This window comes from Mchenga conophoros, linkage group LG12, assembly GCF_057382185.1.
Source record: "Mchenga conophoros isolate Kocher_MC1m ecotype Shallow Benthic linkage group LG12, M_conophoros_male_GT1.1, whole genome shotgun sequence".
Taxonomy (NCBI): Eukaryota; Metazoa; Chordata; class Actinopteri; order Cichliformes; family Cichlidae; genus Mchenga; species Mchenga conophoros.
In genome coordinates, this window is record NC_140537.1 from 10207450 (window position 1) to 10225026 (window position 17577).

Below are 17577 nucleotides of genomic sequence, written 5' to 3' on the forward strand. Positions count from 1 at the left end.
TGGGTCTGTGAGAAACTTGATTTAAGATGCACTAGATCAGCAACCAGTTAGGAACAGGCTGCAAGCTGCAACAAAATCATCTACTGCCAATGTTTTGTTGGCAGATTCCACAGCTGGTGGTTCAGATAGAATCCAGTTTGGAAGCAGTGGCTAGAATGCCATATAACACATCAAACTCAAGGCCTGCAGCCCAAATGTGGCCCGCCAAATCATTTATATGGCCCACAGGAGCTTGTGCATGATTGTCTTAAAATAAGTTTACTATATGCTGCTTAAAAGCGCACATTGACCATAAACTACATCTCCCACAATGCCCCCGGTACTGGGGGCAAGAGTGATGTACTGCCAGATCTGTTATTTAAATATACGTGTGGTATCCACAGAAACTCCGCTAAAAACTCATAAATCCATTTCAACGATCACCAAAAAGCCAAAACAGCACAAGATTAAAGAGCAGGTAAACAGATTCCGCAAAAAGATGTAAACACAAAGTGTGGATCCCACGTACAGGACATGCCCTTTGGGTGCAAAAAGCCGACATTTCACAGATTGCGAAACTTCAGATTTCTTCACTCTCCAACCAAAACTCACTCAACCAGCAAGAAGACAAGATCACGATCACGTTTGAAAAACATTATAATGAATTCTCACTTTCTTTCTTTCCCTCTTTCCCTCACCACCATCTCTCCGTGTGCTTTGAGACTAGTTTCCCATCACAACTCTCTATTTTCTGCCTTACTTGCTTGCTTATTATGCACCTGTCTACCGTTGTGTACAGTGTTGTCAGCAACTGTTTTTGTTTTCCAAAAAAAAAATAACACCTGACAAGAAAGTCTCATTTCTGCTACTCAGTGCCAAATAAATTTCAACGGTCACAATTTATGCCAAACAGCAAACCGCTTAGCTATGTGTCTAATAAAACCTCTGTAACTTTGTGAAAAACACAAAAGTTTATGTTTTTCACTTTCTACTATTAAAATCTCTGATTTTTATGACTACAGTTAAAAAACAACAACAAAATGGACAATCTGGACAATGAGCTACCAGAATTTGTAATTTTACACACTTTTTTCTTACTATTTAAGCCTGCCATATAACACCAATTGTGACATGGACATTATTAACAACTAGTAATAATAATACCAGTTGTTAACAGCAGTCCAACAACTTTCTTCATTCATCATTTATATTTTCACTCAGTATTTATAATAATTCAATACATTTCTATCAGAGCCTGTCACAAAGAAGGTTATCAACACACTTTTCAGCATAGTTTTTGTTGTGGAAATGAGCCCTGTCTCTACTGATGTGAGCCTACATCAGTGAAAGGATGAATGCTGCAATCAAAATTTTATTGTGTATAAACCAACTGTCCTTTAGAGAAAGTCTTAAAAACCCAATAGCTGAATACTTCGTATAGGCACTGTGCTAATATACAAACAGGCTTCCTACTCAACATCACAGTATTTGCATACAGGTGGGTAGCAACCAACTCTTCAACTGCTGAATAATATAATACCTTGGCTTTACATTATATGCAAACCACTGCGGAATATTCATACACTTTTTAATAGAGATTTTACACTGCCCAACCTTTGTCAAATTATGGTTATTTTAGTAAAGAAATAAGGTACTTACATTTTGTTGTTTTAGTTAAAACTGTTGGAAAAATTTAGTCTGCTACATGGAAGATTTAGTTGAATTTTGCCAAGGTATTAAATGATTCAATAGTTATGATGTTAACAGGTGATCAGGTGATACACATACAGCAAATTCTGACAAAAATGTCTACTTACAGACGTATCGCAGCCAACAACATGAAATCTGCATGGAGCTTTAAATTTACTGCAGAACTTAATATGGTCCACATACTGCAAAACAAAAAATATGAAAGAAGCTAATGATCTGTAGAATACGGTGTAGAATTTGATCCCTAGCTAAATGGCAAATGAGATTAATCTAACAGAATTATGAAAAAAAATTTAAATCTCTGCAGTACCTTTTCTCTGGGGATCTTTTTCTTCGCACAACCTTCACAAATCATTGGATACTTTGGACAGATCTCATCATGAGCCTGAAAAAATAAGTAGATCAGAATAAAAGAAAACACTTCTCGTCCAGCTCCTTGCCTTAACTATTTAACTTAACACCAGTTTAACTATATAGATGCCTTAAGGCATGCAGAGGTAGTTCATACTGATATAAGAAAATTACATAAATTAGCCAAATTAGATGTTATTGTTGTTAGTCCTGTTTGTAGGTGTACAGATGACTATCACTGAAATACCACAATATGGGTGAAAGCTCATTCAGTGGTTACTGAATTTACTCAATGGTCATTTATGAATAGCTTTAAAGGTAAATATATCTTTGTTTTCCTTTTATTTCACTAAAACTATATTTGTATCATATCTGTGTGCTTGAATATGTCTGAGAAGGGTAAATTTAAACCCAAATGTAATGGCACAAAAACAAGTGTTTACGGGTATGTGGTGACAATGAGTCAGCATTTCAATTCAATTCAGTTTTATTTATACAGCACCAAATCACTACATCAGTCGCCTCAAGGTGCTATATTATTGTAAGGTAGACCCTACAATAATACATACTGAGAAAAACCCAACAGTCATATGACCCCCTATGAGCAAGCACTTTGGTGACAGTGAGAAGGAAAAACTCCCTTTTAATAGGAAGAAACATCCGGCAGAACCAGGCTCAGATCATTTCCCATGAAATATTGGACACACTTGCCATATACTTCTACATATCTTATACTTCACTGATGACTAAGTGCTGAGACAAGATGGCCATAAGATAAGGCTGAATACCATGGAAAACGTAATAAGCAAAGGTTGAGATTACAATATTTTATCATATGCATTTAATCACATATACTGCATCATAACATAAACGTCAACTAAATTAGCATCATGTTAATGTTTCAGAATGCAACAGCTCTTTTTATGATGCATTACTGTAACAGAGAGAAGCCTGACCTTGATATTCTTTAACAGGAAGGGTTCTTTGCAGTATTTGCAGTTGAGCGTTCTCTCCGGACACTCTCTCTCATTGTGGCGTTCCTGCTCATTGGCTCTCATGAGCTCTTTACAGGAAGGACAGAGGATGATCATGAAGTCACAGTTGCCCTCGTGGCTGGCCTGTAGGTGACCAAAACAACTTTACATATTGTCCAATTACTGTATGATAAAATTGTTTGTACGGTTAACTTGATGACGTTACAATGAGCAGATATAGTATTATGTTGTATCTCACATGAGGCCAAGTTAAACCCTTTTGAGGTGAGAATACTGACCAGGTAATAAAATAAAATAAAACATGTACAAAAAGTTGTTAAAACCATTTTAGAAGAACATACTCTAATTTTTCAGTTAGAAGTTGCATGACTGAGCCAAGTTCAACACTAGGCAATAGTTCAGTCGACCAGAACAGCCTTAATGAGTAGTCACACTACAGTGGAAAAGCAATCAAGATCCAAGATCTGCCTTACTGCCCCCTGGGAAAATCTCTCTTGTTGCCACATAGAACCCATTCCAGTCACATAAAATGCATCCATCCAAAAAGTGCAAAAGTTCATATGGGTAATGATGAAAAAAATATAAGTGTAAGAGTAAACTCCTGCAAATACAGACATATAAATGGTAAATGGCCTGCATTTGTATAGTGCTTTACTCAGTCTAAGGATCCCAAAGCGCTTTACACTACATTCAGTCATTCACCCATTCACACACACATTCACACACTGGCAATGGTGAGCTACGTTGTAGCCACAGCTGCCCTGGGGCACACTGATAGAGGTGAGGCTGCTGGACACTGGCGCCACCGGGCCCTCTGACCACCACCAGTAGGCAAACATATATACAGTGAGGCAAAAAAGTATTTAGTCAGCCACCGATTGTGCAAGTTCCCCCACTTAAAATGATGACAGAGGTCAGTAATTTGCACCAGAGGTACACTTCAACTGTGAGAGACAGAATGTGAAAAAAAAATCCATGAATCCACATGGTAGGATTTGTAAAGAATTTATTCGTAAATTAGGGTGGAAAATAAGTATTTGGTCACCTCAAACAAGGAAAATCTCTGGCTCTCACAGACCTGTAACGTCTTCTGTAAGAAGCTTTTCTGTCCCCCACTCGTTACTAGAGATAGCACGATACCACTTTTTTATGTCCGATACCGATATCATAAATTTGGATAACTGCCGATACCGATATGAATCCGATATAGTGTTTTTTAATAAACAAAACTGTTTTTTAAATATCTTGCTGCATTTTGTATAAGTTCATACTCAAGTTTAAAACAACAACTACACTAAAGCTATTCTGTTATACCTGTATGCAAAAAAAAAATTTCATAGTACAGCAATACTGATCAATCTAATAAACTTAAACCTACACCATCCTCCCTATTCTGGTATTTTAAAGAGTACTTAGCATAAATATTAAGCAACCTAACTAATAGGGTTCCAACTCCCAGCAACAACAAAAATAAATAAATAAAAAATAGGGAACCACCCCTCACGCTCCAACTCATGATGCTTAATCGACGTAATCAACCTTAATTTGATGCAGTGTGAAAAAAAATGCACAGAAATCAATTATTTTTCAAGAAATATTAAATAGATTCAACATCTTTCTTCAACAAAATTGCAGACTGCACAGATGGTACCTTCCCAAAGGAAAAAGTACTATAGCTTACTAGGGTATATATATTAGACTTAATAGTTACTATATACAGTAATTGACTTCTATTCATTTTACATCAAATTAAAACTTTGGGTGTAAGATAATTATTTATTAAAAGCTAGACATTTTAAATGAGAATAAGAAAGAAAAGTATGTCTTTGTGCCCCCTTTTCCCTGTTAATGCCCTATCGGCCCCCCTGGCTAAACTTTGCTAGATCCGCCCCTGCACAGTTACCGTCAGCTACGTAGAAAAAGATCCTCGAGTAGAAAGTAATATTAAATAAATTCTAACAACAGCTGATCAAGCTTAAACGTGCTGCTGTTGTTTATCCGCTGGTTTCCTCTTTCTGGTGCAAAGTGGGCCAAAAGCAAACTAGAGACACGGACTCGCGACAGAAAAGCCGATCAGCTGATCGTTAAGCAGTTTCATGATTGAAGTAGCAGCAAGAAGAGGCAGTCGCTCCATATATCGCTTGTTAAGCTTAACGCAGGAATGCTTTACAAACATTCAGAGATGGACTTACACACTTGCTTTACTTCTCTTGGGATAACTTTGTCGGAGATGAAATGCCGGGTTGCTAGCGAAGCTCCAAATGCTATCCAGACCACTGACAGGTCGGCATGCCACAGCCGCTCTATCACGTGATGCATACTGCTCCGACGTGCTAACGTTCTGAGGTGAGTTACGGTGTGTTGCAAGTTTTGTGAGGTGCTTTCGTGATATTTAATGGATCGGATTACATTTTTTATTTTTCTCCGATATCCGATCCAGTAATTTAGGTCAGTATCGGACCGATACCGATACGTAATATCGGATCGGTCCATCTCTACTCGTTACCTGTATGAATGGCACCTGTTTGAACTCATCATCTGTATAAAAGACACCTGTCCACAGCCTCAAATAGTCAGACTCCAAACTCCGCCATGGCCAAGACCAAAGAGCTTTCGAAGGACACCAGGAAAAGTATTGTAGACCTGCACCAGACTGGGAAGAGTGAATCTACAATAGGCAAGCAGCTTGGTGTGAAAAAATCAACTGTGGGAGCAATCATCAGAAAATGGAAGACATACAAGACCACTGATAATCTCCCTCGATCTGGGGCTCCACGCAAGATCTCATCCCGTGGGGTCAAAATGATCATGAGAACGGTGAGCAAAGATCCCAGAACCACACGGGGGGACCTGGTGAATGACCTGCAGAGATCTGGGACCAAAGTAACAAAGGTCACCGTCAGTAACACACTACAACGGCAGGGAATCAAATCCCGCAGTGCCAGACGTGTTCCGCTGCTGAAGCCAGTGCATGTCCAGGCCCGTCTGAAGTTTGCCGGAGAGCACATGGATGATACAGCAGAGGATTGGGAGAATGTCATGTGGTCAGATGAAACCAAAGTAGAACTTTTTGGTATAAACTCAACTCGTCGTGTTTGGAGGAAGAAGAATACTGAGTTGCATCCCAAGAACACCATACCTACTGTGAAGCATGGGGGTGGAAACATCATGCTATGGGGCTGTTTTTCTGCCAAGGGGACAGGACGACTGATCCGTGTTAAGGACAGAATGAATGGGGCCATGTATCGTGAGATTTTGAGCCAAAACCTCCTTCCATCAGTGAGAACTTTGAAGATGAAACGAGGCTGGGTCTTCCAACATGACAATGATCCAAAACACACTGCCCGGGCAACAAAGGAGTGGCTCCGTAAGAAGCATTTGAAAGTCCTGGAGTGGCCTAGCCAGTCTCCAGACCTCAACCCCATAGAAAATCTGTGGCGGGAGTTGAAAGTCCGTGTTGCTCGGCGACAGCCGCAAAACATCACTGCTCTCGAGAAGATCTGCATGGAGGAATGGGCCAAAATACCAGCTACTGTGTGTGCAAACCTGGTAAAGACCTATAGTAAACGTTTGACCTCTGTTATTACCAACAAAGGTTATGTTACAAAGTATTGAGTTGTATTTTTGTTATTGACCAAATACTTATTTTCCACCCTGATTTACGAATAAATTCTTTACAAATCCTACCATGTGGATTCATGGATTTTTTTTCACATTCTGTCTCTCACAGTTGAAGTGTACCTCTGGTGCAAATTACTGACCTCTGTCATCATTTTAGGTGGGGGAACTTGCACAATCGGTGGCTGACTAAATACTTTTTTGCCCCACTGTACATACAATATATACTGTACATATATAGATATGTCACAAAACTGGTTATTCCAAATTAACAAATGATACTCAAATCAAATCAAATCACAATCAAATCACTTTTATTGTCACATCACATGTGCAGGTACATTGGTACAGTACATGTGAGTGAAATTCTCGTGTGCGAGCTTCACAAGCAACAGAGTTGTGCAAAACACAATAACGTAAACAAGCAAAATACAAGAATGGCTACATCTGAAACTAATAAATATATGTACAATATATAATAGTATATGCATTTCTGGATGTGTATACTAAATATTTTTCTACGTGTGTGTGTGTGTGTGTGTGTGTGTGTGTGTGTATACACATATTTTACAAATTAAATAGAGTAAACAATAAGTAAAATATATAAAAATATACAGAGTTGAGACATGTGCAAAACAGTGGCATTACTGTACAGTATGGAGTGCATAATGTTGAAGTTCCAGTAGTGAAGCTGAGGTGTCTATGACGTGTTCAGCAGTCTGATGGCCTGGTGGAAGAAGCTGTCTCTCAGTCTGCTGGTTCGGGACCGGATGCTGCAGAACCTCCTTCCTGATGGAAGTAGTCTGAACAGTTTATGGCTGGGGTGACTGGAGTCCTTGATGATCCTCCCCGCTTTCCTCAGGCAGCGCTTCCTGTAGATGTCTTGGAGGGAGGGAAGCTCACCTCCAATTATCCGTTCAGAGCACCGCACTACTCGCTGGAGAGCTTTGCAGTTGTAGGCGGTGCTGTTGCCATACCAGGTGGTGATGCATCCAGTGAGGATGCTCTCAATGGCACAGTGATAGAAGGTCCTGAGGATGCCAAATCTTTTCAGTCTCCTGAGAAAGAAGAGGCGCTGCTGCACCTTCTTCACTGTTTTGTTTGTGTGTACTGACCACGTAAGATCCTCAGCCAGATGTACACCAAGGAACCGGAAGCTGCTCACTCTCTCCACAGCAGCGCCGTTGATGGTGATGGGGGTGTGTACTTCTCTGCACCTCCGGAAGTCCACTATCAACTCCTTTGTCTTTGCGACGTTGAGTGTGAGATGGTTGTCTTGACACCAGTGGGTCAGGGCGCTGACCTCCTCCCTGTAGGCCGTCTCATCACCGTTGGTGATAAGACCCACCACTGTAGTGTCGTCCGCAAACTTCACAATGATGTTGGAGTTGTTAGTGGCTGTGCAGTCGTAGGTGTAGAGTGAGTATAGGAGAGGGCTCAGTACACACCCCTGTGGAGCACCAGTGTTCAGTGTGATGGGGGATGAGGTGATGCTGCCCAGTCTGACCACTTGGCGTTTGTCAGACAGGAAGCTAAGGATCCAGCTGCAGAGGGAGCTGCTCAGTCCTAGATCCTGCAGTTTCCTGTCCAGCTTCGAGGGAACGATGGTATTGAATGCTGATCTGTAATCTACAAACAGCATTCTCACATACATGTCTCTCTTCTCCAGGTGTGACAGGGCAGTATGTAGTGTCAGGGCTATGGCATCATCAGTGGACCTGTTGTGGCGGTATGCGAACTGTAGAGGGTCCAGTGAGTCGGGTAGTGCAGAGCAGATGAAGTCCCTGACCAGCTTCTTGAAGCATTTGCTTACGATGGGGGTCAGGGCTACAGGTCGCCAGTTGTTCAGTGAGGAGATGGTGGAGGATTTGGGTACAGGGACGATGGTGGCCATTTTGAAGCAGGCTGGGACTACAGACAGAGAGAGGGAAAGGTTGAAGATGTGTGTGAACACTCCAGCCAGCTGAGCCGCGCATGACTTGAGGACGCGGCCGGGAATCCCGTCCGGACCAGTAGCTTTGCGCGCGTTCACCTTCCTGAAGCACTTCCGCACATCCTCCTCAGACACAGTGTGTGCACTGACGTCATCCGCGGTGCGCACACTGTCCGGTCTCATGGTGTTCGCTGTGTCGAATCTAGCGTAGAATACATTTAGATCCTCACACAGAGAGGCCGTGGTCTGCGGTGTGCTGGTTTTCCCTCTAAAGTCTGTGATCGTGTTTAGTCCCTGCCACATACTACTGGTTCAATGTCATCATTTCAGAATGCATTGGTTCTGCTCGGCTGGTTCCACTCTCCGTTTACATCATTGATTTAAAAAAAATAACCATCTGTTGTCACCACAGGTATAATTAATTACTTAATTTCTTTCAATTAGAGCTGGGCGATAGAACGATAACAATATGTATTGTGAAATAACTTTTTCTTGATAGAAAAATTAAACTATTGCGATAGGCCTCATCTCGCTTGTCCTCTTAAAAAAAAAAAAAAAAAAAAGGACAGCCAATGCAAATTAAGTAGTGCAGAGCCGAACCAATCACAGCCGCAGCGTCACGTCACGTGACTTGTTACGTACAGCACAAGTGCCAAGCCGCACATGTGTATTTGTTTGGGAAGCAGCCAGCCGCCGTGCCGCCTGGGTAATGGAGGAAATGAGTGTGCTGACTAGAGAAAAATCAACCGAGAGCGTGACCGAAGGTTACCGAAGAGAACACAGATGATGGTTCCAATGCCGGAGAGATTGCCGGAAGAGCCATAGAAGTTCCGTAGTGTGAAGGTGTATAGGATAAAGGTCTAATCATCTCTTAGTTTAGTCAGATTGCACAGAGTGTATATATTTGTTAATAATTTGAATCATTTTGGATAAGGATAAGTGTAAGATAATGGGGAATTTCAGTTTTTACTTTATAATTTGTTTAGCGTAAGATTTACAGTTAAATTGTATTTTTTCTTGCCTTATTTAATTTGTACGTACTGTTCCTTTAACACACGGTAACTGTGCACGGGGGGAGTGTTCGCGACAGGCAGTGTGGAGCTACGGGGGCTCTTTTCTGGAAGCGCTGGGTGAGAGAGTATTTGCCTCAGCTTCAGACACGGCAGAAGTGGACACGGGTGTCTAGGAACTTTGTGCCTGGAGACATCGTTTTGCTCGTGGACGAAACAGCACTGAGAAACTCTTGGCTCATTGGTAGAGTCACTCAAGCCATGCCGGATGAACATGGCCTTGTTTGCAGGGTTCGTGTGAAGACCAAGACCAGTGAACTCGATAGACCGATCACTAAGGTCTGTCTGCTCCTAGAAGCAGTATGAGTCAGTGGTAAAGGCTGGACTCCCACGGTATGTCATGTACTGGTGACCTCTGACATCAGAAGAAAGAAGAAATTATGTTCTAAGGACTGAATGCCTATGTTGTTGAACTTGATCATTGTGCCAAATTGTTAATAATTGTTTATAAGTTTATAGAACAATTAGCGGTCGGGAATGTATAGGATAAAGGTCTAATCATCTCTTAGTTTAGTCAGATTGCACAGAGTCTATATTTCTTAATAATATGAATGATTTTGGATAAGGATAAGTGTAAGATAATGGGGAATTTCAGTTTTTACTTTATAATTTGTTTAGCGTAAGATTTGCAGTTAAATTGTATTTTTTCTTGCCTTATTTAATTTGTACGTACTGTTCCTTTAACACACGGTAACTGTGCACGGGGGGAGCGTTCGCGACGGGCAGTGTGGAGCTACGGGGGCTTTAACTAGCTGTGGAGAAAAACTGTTTCTTACCGTGTTTGCAGTGTACAGGAACATTCAAATGGATCACTGTATTTCAAACTGTGGAAATAAATGTTTGCCTGTTTGTTTTTCAACTACAAGCGGACTTTGTGGATTATGTTCAACTGCACTAAGACACGCGTACGGCCCGACTACCAGCTAGTGCTTCCGCGGTAATAGAAGGTATTTCGGCTATTTCAAGTCTGACAAAAAACAGAGTAGCGCACACTGTTGTGCCAAAAGCAAGTCTGGAAATACAATAAAGCGGTGCATGCTCAATCTCTGACTGGAAGCGCTAATTCGTCATTCGGCTTTTGTCAGACTAAAGTAACTGTTAAAACTGTTTGAAAAGCTAAGCTATACAACAAGGAGAGATTGAGAATTTCCTTTTAGTTCTCAGTTTATTTGATATTGACAAAAGTTAGTCAATTTTGTCTGTTCTTCTGTAAAACAAACTAGGATTTATTTTTAGAATTAATATTTTGTTTTTAAGTGGAATTGACAATTATTCTGTTTTGTTTGTTGTATTTTGAAACTTAAACGCTTTAGCGGCTGCCTTTTGTGTAGTTTGCAATATTTGCCTTTATTTATCTGAAAAAGTCTCATGTTCCTTAAGTACATCTACCCTGTTGAACTTATTATGGGAAATAAATATTTAAATCAAAACAAGCTGCTGATTATTTCACATTTTACTTGTGAGCAACGGCACATTTAAATCCTACAAATATAGTTATTTGGCTTATATCGTGATATATAGCGTTATCGCCTGAAATGAAAAAAACATATCGTGATATGAAAAAATCTTATATCGCCCAGCTCTACCTTCAATACAAAAATATTTTGTTTGTCATGGCTTACACAAGTAAAATTAACACAGAACTTAAAATGACTATATGAACACAAAAGTCATACCATTTTTTGTGTGCCAGATACTCCTCAACATCATAAAGTGGCTCCTGACAATTGACCATAAGGATCCAAGCCACCAACAATTACAATTTTATATGAACCATGTCAGAATAAACAGTGTATATTACCCAACAGATATTATAAAAACAACACTATAAAGTAGGGGCAGTTTGAAATGCTGATAGAGTGTGTATATATGCTTAGGTCTGTCTCAGTAGTTCAGGATTGGATATGTGACTGGTGAGGGTTGACGGGGGCCTGAAATGGTGAGAGTGTGGGTGAGAGCAACACAGGTCAGTACAGTACCATGGGTGGATTTCAGCAAAACCCACAGCGGGGTGAGCCTGATATACGTGTTGACCAATGAATGGGTGGGTATGTGAACACACAGGTCTCTACAGGTATTCACAGCCAGTAATAAGACACATCTTCCCCTCCTTCAGAGTAACTTGAATCCCAACTCCGTGCCCGTTCTGCTGATTTTGAGGGATCTGATGACTTCCTCATTTTCATCTGTGGCTTTAATCTATTTGCAGCAGGACTGTGTGGGCTCAATTGGCAGGTCATTCACCTGTAGCAGGAGGTTGCGGTACCTCCTGCTACACCTTCTCTCTCTGGGCATAATCTATAGACAGGGTTGTCCCCTATCTGTTCTTTCGCAGTGTAGATGTCCTGTTACCAACAGGGGTCTAAGTTGCACAGGACCTCCTCTTTCAATGAGGTTGTGTACAAGAACTATATCCCCACAATGGAGGGCACTCTTGTCATAAAGTCCTTTACAATAAGAGCTCGTTGCCCGTTTGCATTTGCTATTCAGTATACCTGAATCATTCCTGTCCACTTCTTGGCATAACCACTTGGTGTTTCAGCCTCCTGATCTTTAGAGTCCAAAAAGGAGGTCAATGGGGCGACATAGATGATGGCCATAAAACAAGTAGTAGGGGAAGAGCCCTGTAGCCTCATGCTTTGTACAGTTGTACACATTAATGATATGTGGTAGGTGGTCTTTCCAGTTCTCCTTTTCTTTTTCTCCCAGAGTCCATAGCATTTACAACGCAGTGTGCAATTTAGTCTCTCTGCCAGGTTTCCCCTGGGGCTCTTGAGTGACCAATACCAGATAACTGCCTGAGGGTGATGTTTGGTGGGATATTTGAACCTGGGGATGTAATCATTGAGAGAGAAAAAAACAAAAACAAAAAAACAACAGCGGCTGCCTTGCCAGCTTTGTTTTTGGTTGGGTCGGCCTAGGCACTTATACAGTCCACCCAAGGAGTTATGAAAGCTGTCAAGCACCTTAATTGTTCTACTATGAAACCTTAGTGGTAGGTCTGATCCAATATCAAAAACTAGCTGCATGACCATGAGTCAGTGGAGTCCGAGGGAGGGGGTGTCAGTCGCTCACTGTTTTGTTATTCAAAAGCCGATAATCAACAGAGGTGTAGGGAGCTACGGTTGTTCCTCACACATAAGAATGGGGCAGAACAGGGTGAATCAGACTTAAAAATCCATCTTTTTACCAACAGTTCTTGAAAATCTTCTTTTACCTCAAGCCTTTGAGCTGTGATTGTTTTGGTTTGTGTGGAAACAGTCTTTTGTGTCTCTGGTGGGCCCATCTTAATAAGGTTGGTAACATGCTGAATTGTACCGAGAAGTGTTCTCCTTGGTAGTGTGATCTCTTGTTTTGAGTGGTTAGAGATCGGGACCTTGACACAAGGGTGACTGGAGTTCTGGACCTCCAGAAGGCCATTCCCTGAACTCAGCTGTGCTAGGACACTGTCCTAGCACTGTAGGTTATTACAAAACAAGGGGATCGGAGATGTCAAAGTTTGGGGGTACTCTGCACAACACCTGTACCACTCTTCCAGTTGGAATGAGAATATTGTTTGTCCTACTCTTACTGTAGCTGGGTCACAATATTTACTTGCCCAAACTGGGTGAAACAAACAATGGCCATCACCTGTTCTTCCCCCCATCACAAAGGCATTGCATAAGAGGTTGACAACTGTGGCAATGGCATCACGTAGGGCTGCACGATTTTGCATAAAATGAGAATCATGATTTTTTTGCTTAAAATTGAGATCACGATTCTCTCACGATTTTCTTTTCCAGTATAAACATTTATTGCACTTATTAACTGCACATCGACTTCGTAACAGTTGAGACTGAACATAAAAACAATAAATAAACATAAAAACAACAAATGTCTGACATTTTGTCGTTGCCGCAAAATGTTGTACAGCTTGAAATTCCGTCTCCACCGTTGCTCGACACTGCGTGTATAGAGCAGGTAGTGCAACAATAGAAAAATAGTTGCGGGACGGCACTGTGTAGCGTTTGTCTAGGGTGTTGATCATTTTCCTAAATCCCTCGTTTTGCTCAGTGTTGATGGGAGCCATATCTTTGGTCAGGTGATAAGTAATAGCCTCCGTAATTTCTTTGTGCCTGCGGGAGTTCGACGGGTATAGGGAAGCGCTGTATAAGGTTCCCGTTATTGATGTTTGAGTGGTTGACCGGGACGGATTTTCTCCTGTCACTTTCTCGTCATCCCTGACGTGCTCTCCATTGTTTTTTCCCTGCCAATTTTAGCAGCCAGCTTCTGTATCACGTGGTATAAGGCTCCGCCCTTGTCATTTGTTGAGCAGGAAGAGTGAGCGCTTGTTTTCATGCAGATTACGTCCCAGATCAAAATGCGGTACAATCGTCATTGTTAGGTTTTGTATTGTTGATTGTCATTTATGCTTAGAAATATTTAACCATAGATGCTTAGAGGTGTATAATCAATTGTGTAGTGATAAGTTGTGTGATCTTTAACAGGCTACAGAGGCTTGGTGTGCATTCCACACCTACATCCTGGGAGCATGAGAGAGGTCATACCTTCTCTTATTGTTTTATGGTAGGATTAACGTAGTTACGTCTGTTTTAGTCTAAGTGAACTGCTGGACTTCCTTACTGTGTTATCTAGGATGAGGGGGGGTCTACCCTCTTCCTGACCAAGGATGTTTGCTTGTGTGCTTTTATGACCCTTTGATCAGCAGTACCCCCCCCCCCCCCACACACACACACACACAGGCAAGGTACTCTTTGTGTGTATGTAGACATCACATGTTAATGAACCTATGCATATTCATGTAACCTCAATAAAAGGACAGTGGTACGGGAGAACGGACGAGAGCAACTGGGGTCAAGTGGAGGAACGGCACTCTGTCCGGTCTCTCCCGTGCACGAGTAACATGAAGAACTTTGCCTATTTGTGTCTTGCTTAGCAGTGTAATTATATTGTCTTCAACGTTCCAGCGGATGGGTTCAAGCTACAAACCTATCAGTCGTCTTCTTTTTTTTCCCTTTTTTTTCCTTTTTTTTTTTTTAAATCGTCATTTGGAAATGAGATCGCACATAAGTATGAATTGAGATCGTGATTTTCTAACAATTAATCGTGCAGCCCCAGCATCACCTTAAAGTTCTTGTCTCTTGATGAGCACATCAGCTCCTAGTAAAGTCTGGGGCAGTGACAGCTGGCTAACCAAGAAGGGGGCTTGAATGGTGAGATTGGGATTGTTATTCCCTGCCAAGTTGACGGTGAGCTCTACCCAACAATCATAGGAGATGTTTTGGACATTAACTGCATAAAGATCAAGGTCTTCATCAAGAAGTTCTTGACGTGGTCTTACTGTATAATTGAGAATGTGGATGTCGGCTGATATGATTTTAGCTGCTTGGGTTCAATGCTTACTGGAAGGCCCTGCTGACAGGCTTCTGGCTTTCGCTTAAAAAAGACTGTCTTGTTTCCCTGAAATTTGGTATGCTTTAAGCATCCCACTGCTTAGTGTCCATGATCTCCACACACAAAACAATGGTTTCATTCCTGCAGGTTACAGACAATGGGCTGTTTTCCCTCTTCCCCTGCTCTGCCAGCTGTCAAATGGCCTGAAGGTCTCTTTCGTATGTTGTGTCTCTTGTTTTGTTATCACCCTGCCAACCTCATGTTTTGTAGCGTTGTCATCTTTTGGCAGGGGAGTTGTCCTAGTCTACGCTGGATCTGCTTCTCTCTTGTTTGTGCCACAATAACAAAGGACACTAGTTCAATGTTGTCGCTTCCCAAATTTCCTCTGAGGGCCGGGGGATGACATGCTGAACTGTTGTCCTCTTATTGACCAATATAAAGAGCACTGGTCTCTAAATGCTATTGACACCCTTTTCTCAATGAGAAGTCTGGGCCCTGGAGGGACTTTCCCTGCCGGATACACGATGGACGGGTGGCAGACATGGAGGATCGTGTGCCTGGCGGGACTGTCGATTGAGGACGCTGAAGATATCTACCTATTCGGAACCATGATAACAGGGTTCTTGCTGATCGGAGTTGGCTTGGCCCTGGCTTGTTGGAGAATTAAGAAAGCGGAACCGGCTGTTCAAACCCCCCCAAGGCTGCCCGCTGGGATTGAAACGATGGGACGAGGTGCGGCTTCTCAGAAAGGACTCACTGAATGCAGCATGGTTAAGAGCTTGGAAGCGCGAACGGCTGCAGTGAAGGCTCACTGAGTACCTCTGAGCGTACATTGGATTACATCAGGGAAGAATCCACTCGGAACAACACCTCTGGGCGGAAGCTGGATTACATCGCGGATCAGTTGGCTGCGGTCGTGAGGTCTCAGAATCTGCTCTGTGAGCAAAAGACTGAAAAGACCACAGAATTGAAGGTAAATAACATCATGAAGAAACTCGCAGCTATCCAACGGGAGATTGAGAGACCAGTGTCGGTGTCGGAGTGTTAAAAACAGCTTGAAATTCTCATGAGTTGTTTGTAAAAGAAAAATCACCATTATAATGCGGCTACCCCTTTGACGCCAGCTGTGGGCTCAAGGCCGGAGCCGAACAAACACTCCCTGATAACGACTGTCACGATGTTGTGCTGTGGACATTAGGTGCTTTTTGTGCAGAGGAGTTTTTTTGTTTCCTGTTCTCATGCTATCCTACCATGGAAGTACAGCATGAGTAGAGGTCTCTTTTTTTCCTCTTGTACTTTCCCATTGTAGTGTACATTTCAGTGTTTTTTCTGTAACGCTACCAATCTCCGACTTGTATCCCCATGTAATGTCTGTGTTGTGTGTGTAAGGTCGGGGGGGGGGGGTCCCATTTCACTGCAGGGCAACCTGCATGTGGCGAATAAAGCTTTGATTGATTGATTGATTGATTGATTGATTGATTGATTGATTGAAATCACCTCAAATTCTTTGACAGTTCCAGTCCATATGCATCCTTCATTGGGACAGACAGCTGCCAAGGCCTCCACTTCTCTGCGGGCTGCATTGTCAGGGAAAGCCTGGGTGGGAAAAAAAGGAGGTTGTTGTCAGTGTTGTTTGGTTTGCATCTTCAGTTCAGATTAAGCCAGGATGCACCAATTTCATTTTTCAGGGAGATTCAGGACATATGGTCAGAGGATAAAATGGCTATAGCTGTTCCATCTATTGTTGTTACTGCTAAGACCTATAGAGCAGTCACAAAGTTTCTGTTGTGTTGGATCTAAACTGCAGGCCATTAGATTTGAACAGAAACAATGACCATGACATTACAGTGCTTTATAAAAATTCCAAACCAGGCCAAACTCTATTAAGAAAACTGCTAAAAATGCTAATAAAGTGGAACTGTAATAAAATGTACTTACACCACCTTGCTTAAGGATCGAGGTGGGTTCCTCAAACAGGTCTTCTTTGATGCATGCACTGCATTTCTGTGGTCCACAACTTCCAAAGAGAAAAAAAAACACACATAAATAATAAACACTGTGGTAGGGCTGGGCGATATATCGAGTTTTTTAAAAATATCGATATATTTTCATACGAAATATAAGATGTGACAATATCGTTTATATCGATATAGTCTATGTTACGTTATAATTATACTTGTGGAGCCGCAGGTTTGCCTCTCTTTCGTCCACTTTTGTCTCTACGCAACGTTACTCGGCCTGGCCTCTCCTTCACTGAACACAACTCCCCCTCCCCCATAGCTTCACCTGCAGGCAATGACAAGATGAAAGCGGAAAATCTCCGTTAGCGAGTTACCGTGCGTGGGGCTGGATGGCGTCAACGTGTTAGCGAGCTAACCGCGCTAACGAGCTAACCACGCTAACGACATGCAGCCAGGAGGGGCTGCACGGACTAAAATCCTTTCATTTTCTCAAAAATCGACAGCGCGCCTTATGTATGAATTCTGGTTGTGCTTACTGACCGCGAACCGATTTTATGTGGGACACA

The 17577-nt window shown here is 42.0% G+C and overlaps 1 protein-coding gene and 1 pseudogene across 4 annotated transcripts in view; one reads left to right on the top strand and one right to left on the bottom strand.

The window, feature by feature from the left end:
- Positions 1 to 17577, bottom strand: part of LOC146562143 (TNF receptor-associated factor 2-like) — a 39473-nt gene that overhangs the window by 17201 nt on the left and 4695 nt on the right. For 3 of the 4 annotated variants that reach the window (XM_085293639.1, XM_085293638.1, XM_085293640.1), the window contains exons 3-7: positions 16989 to 17067; positions 16548 to 16646; positions 2997 to 3158; positions 2000 to 2074; positions 1797 to 1871 (exon numbers count right to left, since the gene is read on the bottom strand). In XM_085293639.1, coding sequence (XP_085149765.1) covers positions 1797 to 1871; positions 2000 to 2074; positions 2997 to 3158; positions 16548 to 16646; positions 16989 to 17067 — 490 coding nt within the window. The remainder of the gene's footprint in view (positions 1 to 1796; positions 1872 to 1999; positions 2075 to 2996; positions 3159 to 16547; positions 16647 to 16988; positions 17068 to 17577) is intronic. The other variant, XM_085293641.1, reaches the window with a different exon arrangement.
- On the top strand, positions 15455 to 16100 carry LOC146562144 (uncharacterized; annotated as a pseudogene).